Source organism: Sus scrofa, chromosome 18 (genome assembly GCF_000003025.6).
Source record: "Sus scrofa isolate TJ Tabasco breed Duroc chromosome 18, Sscrofa11.1, whole genome shotgun sequence".
Classification (NCBI taxonomy): Eukaryota; Metazoa; Chordata; class Mammalia; order Artiodactyla; family Suidae; genus Sus; species Sus scrofa.
The window spans coordinates 50,562,874-50,573,127 of record NC_010460.4 but is presented as its reverse complement, the minus strand read 5'-3'; the positions used below and the strand labels follow the sequence as shown (position 1 = coordinate 50,573,127).

Sequence of the window (10,254 nt, the reverse complement as noted above, 5' to 3'; positions counted from 1 at the left end):
CACAGCAATGAGAGATCCAAGCCATGCCTGAGACTTACACCATAGCTCAGGGCAATGCCAGATCCTTAACCCACTGAGTAAGGCCAGGAATGGAACCCACATCCTCGTGGATCTTAGTCAGATTCGTTCCCGCTGCACCGCGATGGGAACTCCCGTGAGAGCCTTTTCTGTCCCTGTGTGATCATTGCTGCCCCTCACCGGCCTTCTGAACTCCTCAGGCCCACACAACTCTTAGGGGTGGGAAAGTGACCCCAATGGAATTTTGGTCATTCCACACAGCTTGACTTCTTACACCACTCAGTAGGCCCCATCTACTCAGAGCCCCTCTGAGCGGCGTTCTGACCTGGATTTGTATTGTTGAAACAAAGTCCCATCTGAGCTTTCTCCTGCTTGCTGCTGAACATATTCTGTTTGGGTTTTTTTTTTTAATTGAAGTATAGTTGATTTACAGTGTTGTGTTAATTTCTGCTGTACAGCAAAATGATTCAGTTACACACACATATAGACATATATATATATATTCTTTTTCATGTTCTTTTCCATTATGGTTTAGTACAGGATTTTTTTCTTTTCTTTCTTTTTTTTTTTTTTTCTTTTTGCTTTTTTAGAGATGCACCTGCAGCATACGGAGGTTCCCAGGCTAGGGGTCTAATCAGAGCTCTTGCTGCTGGCCTACGCCAGAGCCACAGCAACGCAGGATCTGAGCCACATCTGCAACCTACACCACAGCTCATGGCAATGCCCGATCCTTAACCCACTGAGCAAGGCCAGGGATCGAACCTGCAACCTCATGGTTCCTAGTCAGATTCGTTAACCACTGAGCCACAACGGGAACACCCTAGCACAGGATACTGAATATTGTTCCCTGCGCTATACAGTAGGACCTCGTTGTGTTTATCCTTCCTATACATAATAGTTTGCATTTGCTAATCGCAAACTTCCAGCCTATCCCACTTATTCCCCTCTCCTCCTTGGCAACCAGAAGTCTTTTCTTTTTTCTTTTCTTTTCTTTTGTCTTTGTCTTTAGGGCCACATCTGTGGCACATGGAAGTTCCCAGGCTAGGGGTCGAATCAGAGCTGCAGCAGCCAGCCTATACCACAGCCACAGCAACACCAAATCCCAGCCACATCTGCAACCTACACCAAAACTCACAGCAACACCAGATCCTTAACCCACTTAAGCAAGGCCAGGGATCGAACCCGAATCCTCGTGGATCCTAGTCAGGTCGATACCACTGAGCCATGATGAGAACTCCCTATTTTATTGTCTTCGGATTCTCCTTTTTTATGACTAAGTAATATTCCTCTGTGTGTGTGTGTGTGTGTGTGTGTGTGTGTGTGTGTGTGTGTGTGTGTCATCTTCTTCATCCAGCTGAACATATTCTGAATGGTAGGATGTGTAAATGCAACTTAGAGCCAAGAATCCTGTGTCATTGATGGAATCAAATGTCAGCGGCCATAAAGCAAATGCATCTCATGTGTTTGTAAATTAGTGGTTCCCAGGGGGCCTTGGCCAGAGCAGTTTGGGGATGAGGGCGGGGCAGGGGTGACCTTGTGTACGGTGGAGAGAATGACTAGGTAGGACACAGTAGTGTAGACTACGCTCCTAAGTGAGTTAGGATGTGTGCTTCAGGGACGGGTGGACAGGGCAGCCCGAAGAGCTACAGGAAGAGGAGATGCTGACATAAGAGAGAACGGGAAAAAAACACCAGGCAAAGGCACCTGAAGGACAGGCCTGGATAGACTGTGGACAGGAGAGAGGATGAAGCAGGGAAGGAAGCGAAGGTCTGGGCAGGTGTCCTCTGCGGATTCACGGATCAGAGGTGAACAGACCGATCTTCTGAGTGCTCAGCAAGGGACGGCGTGTGTCAGGAGCCTGGAGAAGAGAGCACAGTCACTGCGTCTGCGCGGTGCAGGCAAACTCACTAACAGCACCCACCAGGAAGCCACACTCTAGGACCAGGCTTTGGTTGGCCCTTTCATCACACACCGGCCTGGCTATTGACCTCATTCGTGCATTCATTCAGCATACTTCTACCGAGTTTTGTGTTTGTGTTTGTCTTTTTAGGGCTTCACCCACGGCATATGGAGGTTCCCAGGCTAGGGGTCAAATGGGAGCTGTAGCCGCCGGCCTACACCACAGCCACAGCCACTCAGGATCTACGCTGCATCTGGGACCTACACCACAGCTCATGGCAACGCCAGATTCTGAACCCACTGAGCGAGGCCAGGGAATGAAACTTCATCCTTACGAATACTAGTTGGGTTCATTACTGCTGAGCCTCGATGGAAACTCCTCTACGGAGTTTTGATGCTTCAGACTAGACTGTGACTGTGGAAGAGCTGAGGAAGCCTCTGGGGACCACAGGAGTGAGCTTTGCAGGTGGAGAAGCAGGAGGCACTGAACAGGCCACAGGCAAAGGAGGAGCCCTGGGAAGGAGTTCCTGTCGTGGCACAGTGGAAACAAATCCGACTAGGAACCATGAGGTTGCGGGTTCGATCCCTGGCCTTGCTCAGTGGGGGAAGGATCCAGCGTTGCCGTGAGCTGTGGTGTAGGTCGCAGACACAGCTTGGATCTGGCGTTGCTGTGGCTGTGGCCTAGGCTGGCAGCAACAGCTCTGTTTCGACCCCAAGCCTGGGAACCTCCATATGCTGGAGGTGTGGCCCTAAAAAAGACAAAAGACAAAATAAGAAAAAAAAAAAAAAAAAAAAAAAAGGAGGAGCCGAGGAAAGGCAGGGCGGGCGGTAATGAGAAATTTGGTGTTGCAGTAAAAACGTCAGCCAGGAGATGGAAGCAAGTTGGAACTAGACTTCGAAGGGGCTGCTGAGGGTGCCATTCTGTGGGTGACTGGGAGCTTGAAAGACATAGGCATTACAAAATCAGAGGATTCTGAAAATGAGCATTCTGGAAGTACCAAGAAGAACCTGGTCAAGTAATCAGTTAGGAGCTGCTGCAGAAGGTCAAGCAGGGAGTTGCCACTGTGTCTCAGGTTAAGAACCCGAGTGCAGGGAGTTCCCATTATGGTGCAGCAAAAACAAATCTGACTAGTATCCATGAGGATGTGGGTTCGATCCCTGGCCTCACTTAGTAGGTTGGAGATCTGGTGTTGCTATGAGCTGTGGTGTAGGTTGCAGACTTGGCTTGGATGGTGCATTGCTGTGGCTCAACCCCTACCTAGCCTGTGATCTACCATATGCCCTGAGTTCGAAAAGAATCTGGCTGCAGTGGCTGGGCTTGCTGTGGAGGCATGGGTTCAATCCCCACCCGGAGCAGTGGGTTAAGGATCTGGTGTTCCAGCTGTGGTGTAGGTTGCAGTGGCTTGGATTCAGTCCCTGGCCTGGGAGCTTCCATAAGCAGCAGGTGCAGCCAAAAAAAATAAATAAAAAAGCAGACCAGGAGTTCCCGTCATGGCTCAGCAGCTATCGAACCCGACTAGCATCCATGAAGACGCAGGTTTGATCCCTGGCATCGCTCAGTGGGTTAAGGATCCTGTGTTGCTGTGAGCTGTGGTGCAGGTCGCAGACGCGGCTTGGATCCCACGTTGCTGTGGCTGTGGCATAGTCCAGCAGCTACATACAGCTCTGATTCAACCCGTAGCCTGGGAATCTCCATATGCCATGGGCACTGCCCTAAAAAGACACACACACACACACACACACACACAAAGGCAGACCAGGATGAGAGGAGCCAGAGCTCCCTGTGTCAGGGGTTCAGACCTAGGAGAGATCCTGTGGGCAGGGAGGATGCAGCTGGAGCTCTGGAGTAAGCTCGGGGCTAGAGTGTGGTGTAGAAGTTACCTGAGAATCTGAGCCATCAGGACAGAAGAGGCTCACTATGGTGGGTGTGAAAGGAACTCAACAAGACCAAACAGGCGACTCTGACAGCAGACATCTGTGAAAGAGTTCAAGGGGAAAAGGTCATAGCTGGCGAAACGGGAGAGAAAAGTCCAGTCCATCAGGGAAGACACAGGAGGCTCAGGGGAGGTATGGCCTGGAGAAAGCCATGCATTTGTGGGTTGTGACGTCACTGGGCCTCAGCGGAAGCCACGTGGCAAGTCACAAATGAGGCCCCAGGCAAGAGGCACAATGAGACAAGTCACCCCTTTCCAAAGTAGACTGTTTTTATAACTTCGACTAACCTGATTTTTCCCCCTTCTTCCATTCTCCCTTTCCGACGTTTTGAGAGAAACGTGTTTATAATACGCTACAGGGACACAGTTCCAGAGTTCTGCCTGCTGGTGGAGATCACCTTCAGCCAGCCAGGTCAGGGCACTGTTGAACTCCGTGGGACATGCTTTGGGTCTGAATCGGCCAAACAAGGCACAGTCAGCCCCACATTCCCGAGGTTCTGTGCCTGCCGAGAACCGTACTTGGTTAGGAAGTCCGGCTGAACAGACAATGCCAATCAAGGATCCCTCACGGCACTGCTCCCCGTTTCACAAAGTACATGCACGTTTACTTGAGCGGAGGACCTCGTTGTGACAGAGTCGACAGAGAGGAGAAGCAGGTCTTTGAATAGCGAGGGAAGTCACACTATCTATCGCTCATTCATTTGTATCTCAGGAGGGGGTCCTAACTGCTTTCAGGTTCAGAGTGGAGGAGAGAGAAGTTGGGGGGCGTTTCCGCCTGAGGGCCTCAGGTCATTTTTTTTTCCGTGTCAGAGGACAAGCAGCTTCCTCAAGGTCACAATGCAGCAGATGATGAGAGGTGAGCAGAACAGGCAGTTCCACTCCAGGCTCTGTGTTAGCTCCGAAGCTACTTATTCTGAGCATCCTGTTTAACATGGAGGATGCTCCCTTTCCACATCTGTAAAGGGGATGATGGAGGGGTTGCAAGAACAAAATCACACGCTCTAAATCCTAAACACATATGGGCTCACGATGCCAATATTAAGAATGATGGCGGGAGCTCCCATTGTGGCTCAATGGAAACGAATCTGACTAAAAACCATGAGGTTGCGGGTTCGATCCCTGCCCTTGCTCAGTGGGTTAAGGAGCTGGCATTGCCATGAGCTGTGAGCTGTGGTGTAGGTTGCAGACATGGCTCCGATCTGGCGTTGCTGTGGCTGTGGTGAAAGCCAGCAGCTGTAGCTCGGATTAGATCCCTAGCCTGGGAACCTCCACATGCTGCGGGAGCAGCCCTAAAAAGCAAAAAAAAAAAAAAAAACCTAAAAAACAAAAACAAACCCACCAACCTCTGATTTGCTTCTCACAACCCTATCCTGGTTTTGCAGATGAAGAACCTGAGGTTTTTTGTTTTTTTTATTACTGAAATGAATTTATCACATCTGTAGTTGTGTAACGATCATAACAATCCAATTTCACAGGATTTCCATCCCCCGAAGAACCTGAGTTTTACAGATACTAAATAACATTCTGAATACTTCGACCAAGTGTCAGAGGATACATAAATTTTCTTTTCAAGGTTTTCTGAACAAATGACTAGGGTCACATAAGGGCACTTAGTACTAGCAATAAAACTATCATTAATTTATTAGCCTAAGGGAATTCACTTTTAAATGGTTGCTTTGTCTTTCACCCAGAAGGCAGAGCAAAATTCTGCTTTTGAAAGAGGGTGTGGGGCAGAGATTTTAAAAGTTTTAAAAAGACGGCAAAAGTGTGCAGCATGTCTTTATAGGTTAAGAGTCCGCCAGGCTCGTGCTTTAACGTCTTCCTCCTGGAGAAAATTCAGAGTGTGCAGGGTATTTTCGGAAAGTAGGGCATTTTGGAAGCATTTCATAATCTCTTAGACTGGGGGGGGGGGCGACGGCTGCCCCTCATCCTCAACTGCAGTAAGAAAAAGGTGATGCCCGATGCCCAAAGCCACCTGGCCTCCCAGAGAGGCGCGGGCCCTGGACCCCGAGCGACCTTGGCCGATAGCGCGACCTTGAGGCCTGCGTTCGCCTCAGTTACCCCCTCTGAGCAATGGGGTGAGGTCTTGTCCGCCGGGCCGGGGGTATGCGCCCCCCTCAGGTGCCCACCGACTCTCCATGGCGCTCACCACGCCCTGTCCGGGTGTCCATTCCGGTCGCTGGCACCAGACCCCACGCCGCAGCGCGGAGAAGGAGCCCGCGGGCGGGAACCTGCCTGCATCCTCCAGCGCGCACGCGCGTCTCCCGTCCCGCCTCTCCGGCGCCATCTTCACCCATAGGCCAGCCGCGCCATCACTCCGACTAGACCTGGGTCACGATTGGCCAGCGACAAGGCACGCGACCGGCCGTGGGCGGGGCCCAGACCGGCTATAAAAGAGCCGGCGGCGGGGCTCGTGCTGCCTTGCAGACGCCGCCGCCCCGGATCTCTCAGTGCTGCTCAGCCATGGTTAACCCCACCGTCTTCTTCGACATCGCCGTCGATGGCGAGCCCTTGGGCCGCGTCTCCTTCGAGGTTGGGGCGGGCGGCAGTGCGCCTGGTGGGCCCCGGCGGGGGGTGGGGGGCGACCGGGGGTCCGGGTGCTGGCACCCCGCTTGAGGAACGCGGGCGGCGCGTCGCCATTTCCTGACGAGGGGCCATTTTGGGAGGCCGGGGGCGGCGGGCAGACAAAGGCGGGGCGGGCGGGGGAGGGGCGGCCGCGCCCTTCCGGCCGCGCACGTGCTCGGGCCGCGAGCAGTTGGCCGCCGCGCGGGTCCGCGGGCCCCCGAGGGTCAGCAACGCCCCAAACGGAAGGCGGGTCCCGGCCCCAGGCAGCTGCGACCCTCCTGGGGCGGCCCTCGAGGGCTCGGAGGCCGGTCGCCTCGCGCCGACGCGGCAGCCGCAACAGAAGGCTGCCGTTCCCGCGCCGGGGCCGGTGGTGGCGGCCCGCCCTCCCGTGACCCCGGAGGAGCGGCTGCTCATTAGGGCTGGCGGGGTCAGCCGAGTGGAGGGCTTCCCCGCTGTCGTAAGATCGCGAGGTGGGTGTCGGAGAAGGGCCCACGCGCCCTCCCCGCCCCCACCCCGAACGGAAATGTGCAGGCCGCCTTCCCTCCGCTGGCGCCGGGGCCCGCCTTCCGCTGCGGTGACGGTGGGTGGGAGGCGCCCGGCCACTCCCGGCTGTCCCCACGCAGGGCTAGTCGAGACTGGCTGCTCGGTAGGCCTCCCCGATGCTGGGAGTTCTCGTGTGTAGTCACGGGATGGCAGCCAAGTCGATGTGCTCACGAGTCGGTAAATGCTGTTCTGTTGGAGTTAACGTGGTAGGCCTTGGGGTGGAGCCGTCAGAGATTCCATCCCTGGGACCACTTTTCAAAAAGCCGCCAATGATGAGGATCTTACTCCGAGAACAGATGTATCCCCCACCGCCACCCCATGCAGGGGGTTTCCTATCTTGTCAACCCCTAAACTCTTCCTGGAGAAAACGTTGCGTCCTAGTCAATCTGTCCCTCCCTCTTACTGTAGTCAAGGCTAAGAATTGATAGGGCCCACGTGGAAACTTGCCCTGAGATAAATACTCCGTGGAGAAATACGTCCAATCGAGCACACCCCGCTTTATCCGGTCAGCTGATAGTTGACCAGAGGCCACGTGGAAACTCGGCCCGAGCCTGAGGCTTTGTGGCTTGTCTCAGGTGAGCCAGAGCGCTAAGGGAAATGCGATAGGAGCTCTGGCGTGGGTTCTGGTGAGAATGGAGGTGGAACTGCCGGTAGCGACTTGAACATCAGGAGGGGTCTTAAAGTCAGGGCAGCACAAGGGTTTGAGGAACGTCGGCACTTGAGACCATTTACTTCACTCACACTTAGAAGGTCGTCCTAAAAATATTCAGGGATCTCAATAGGTGGTTTAGTCACACATCTCTGGAATAGTCAGTAAAATACTTTGTCTTTATGAAAGGGCTTATAAATGCTTTCTCTGGTATTTAAGCTTTTTTAGCCAGAATGTTTTATATATGCAGGAAAGGAAGCAGTTGTACTAGAAATCAATCTTTATTTTTTACCCCACTACTAGGTAAGGGACCTGGAAACCAAGAAGTGACTGCTCATCCAATCCATAAAGCTATGTTAACAGATTGGAGGTAGTAGCATTTTCATTACCAGTGACTAAATTCCCTGATCATGCAAGAGTACTTGCTGTTCCCGAAAATCTTGTACTTAGGTTCAAACTGAAGTTGGGGGAGGTGATGTACATTTGAGAAGCTGTATATCTGTTTAGAAGTAGGTGTGATACAAATAAAAGTTCTAGTCACTTTTTAGAAGCCTCACACTATTTGAGTCATTGCTGGTTGTGAATTTTTGGCATGTCTCTGGGTCTTATGTTGCGTAACCCAACCCCACAGGACCTTAAGGCTGTCAGGGATAGCTCTTATTTGGGATTCAAAGTAATTACTGAAGCAGCATTCTCTTCTAGTGAGAAAATGAATTTGATTCAGAAGCCCCTAAAGACAAGGATACTAAACAAAATGTGTAAGCAGATGTTGTTAATTAACTGTCATTTTCTCTTACAGCTGTTTGCAGACAAAGTTCCAAAGACAGCAGGTTAGTGGGGGTCTTTATGGTCTTTTTAATGTTTGACAAAGGTATTCCTGTTTTAATTGCTGTGTGTCTATACACATATGCTCTTTTAACAGAAAACTTCCGTGCTCTGAGCACTGGGGAGAAAGGATTTGGTTATAAAGGTTCCTGCTTTCACAGAATAATTCCAGGATTTATGTGCCAGGTATGAAATTTATGGTACTGATTTGGGGTTGAGCTGGACTATTTCAGGATGTACATTTAGGAACTGTTATTCTACCATTTTGGTTCCATTTAACCCTTCTAATTAAACTTGAATTTTCAAGTTTGAGCTTAAAGGCTCGGCATGGTTGGTTTTGTTTTTCCTGCTTGTGTTGCCAAAAATGACAGGTTCCTCTTTTGTGTTCACAGGGTGGTGACTTCACACGCCATAATGGCACTGGTGGCAAGTCCATCTATGGAGAGAAATTTGATGATGAGAATTTTATCCTGAAGCATACGGGTCCTGGCATCTTGTCCATGGCAAATGCTGGCCCCAACACAAACGGTTCCCAGTTTTTCATTTGCACTGCCAAGACTGAGTGGTAAGAGCAGATCACAGCAAAGGCAACTGTGCCCCGCTGTTGGTTCCTGCTCTGATGCAGTAGAAGGGCATGCCTAGCTGCAGAGTGCAGGAGTGTGCTATAGAAAGCAAAGATACTCTCGAGGCAAAACGGGACTTTGTTAATTAATTAGTTTAATCAGTTTTGCATGTGATTTGTTGGCTTGTTTGTTTTTGGTTTTTAGGGCCATACCTGCAGCATATGGAAGTTCCCACGCTAGGCGTCCAATCAGAGCTACAGCTGCTAGTCTACACCACAGCCACAGCAGTGCCAGATGCTTAACCCACTGATTGAGGCCAGGAATGGAGCCCGCCACCTCATGGTTCCTAGTCGGATCCATTTTTGCTGGGCCACAATGGGATCTCCTTGTTGGCTCTTTTTTTAGGGGTGCCTTCTTAACAATGATTGGAGAACCTTTGAGCACCTTTTTGATAGTGGCTTAAAGTAATATGTGGTGTTGCCGCACTTGTTTTTTTTTTGATATAATGTTCTCAGTATTAATGTAGTCAGCGTTAGCTAAGGTTGAAGACTGCGCGGACCACCCTCTTGGGTGTGCTAAACTGATTTGGGGGCAGTGTTCTCATCTTAAAGCACAATGCAGGGTGTATCTCTGGTTACAGGTGGTAATGATTGTTTTTTCCAGGTTGGATGGCAAACATGTGGTCTTTGGCAAAGTGAAAGAGGGCATGAATATTGTGGAAGCCATGGAGCGCTTTGGGTCCAGGAATGGCAAGACCAGCAAGAAGATCACCATTGCTGACTGTGGACAAATCTAATAAATTTGACTTGTTTTATCTTAACCATCAGACCATTCCTTCTGTAGCTCAGGAGAGCACCCCTTTACCCCCACCTGCTTGAAATAGCCCATAATCTCTGTGCTCTCACTGCAGTTCCTTGGGTTCCATTTCCTCATCCCCCTCCAAGTTTAGCTGGATTGCAAAGTTAAGTTTATGATTATGAAATAAAAACTAAACAACAACTGTCTGTCCTTGTATGGGTTAGGGTATTGATGTAGGTTTCATTTCTTTTTGCTTTTTTTTTGTCTCTATAGGGCCAGAGCTGCAACATATGGAACTTCCCAGGCTAGGGGTTGAATCAAGAGCTGTGACCTACACCACACCTCACAGCAATGCTGGGTCCTTAACCCACTGAGCAAGGCCAGGGATTGAAACCTGCATTGTCATGGATCCTAGTTGGGTTTGTTGCTGGTGAGACACCATGAGGGGAACTCCAATGTA

General features: G+C 50.9%; 1 protein-coding gene across 3 annotated transcripts; it reads left to right on the top strand.

The window, feature by feature from the left end:
• Positions 6,271-9,998, top strand: PPIA (peptidylprolyl isomerase A). Of its 3 annotated transcripts, XM_013985800.2 has the most exons (6): positions 6,274-6,383; positions 7,912-7,978; positions 8,408-8,438; positions 8,531-8,619; positions 8,826-8,998; positions 9,660-9,998. In XM_013985800.2, exons 4-6 carry the CDS (start codon positions 8,611-8,613, stop codon positions 9,790-9,792), a joined length of 315 nt encoding a protein of 104 aa, XP_013841254.1. In that variant the 5' UTR covers positions 6,274-6,383; positions 7,912-7,978; positions 8,408-8,438; positions 8,531-8,610; the 3' UTR covers positions 9,793-9,998. The 3 variants fall into 3 exon arrangements, with proteins under 3 accessions (XP_020934178.1, XP_013841254.1, NP_999518.1); NM_214353.1 differs by lacking the exon at positions 7,912-7,978 and having other exon boundaries at positions 6,311-6,383; positions 9,660-9,803; XM_021078519.1 differs by having other exon boundaries at positions 6,271-6,383; positions 7,912-8,619.

Coding starts and splice junctions, on each gene's coding strand:
- PPIA (NM_214353.1), top strand. CDS start 6,315: ATGGTTAACCCCACCGTCTTCTTCGACATCGCCGTCGATGGCGAGCCC. Junction 6,384..8,407: donor TGGGCCGCGTCTCCTTCGAG/GTTGGGGCGGGC, acceptor TTTCTCTTACAG/CTGTTTGCAGACAAAGTTCC. Junction 8,999..9,659: donor TGCACTGCCAAGACTGAGTG/GTAAGAGCAGAT, acceptor TGTTTTTTCCAG/GTTGGATGGCAAACATGTGG.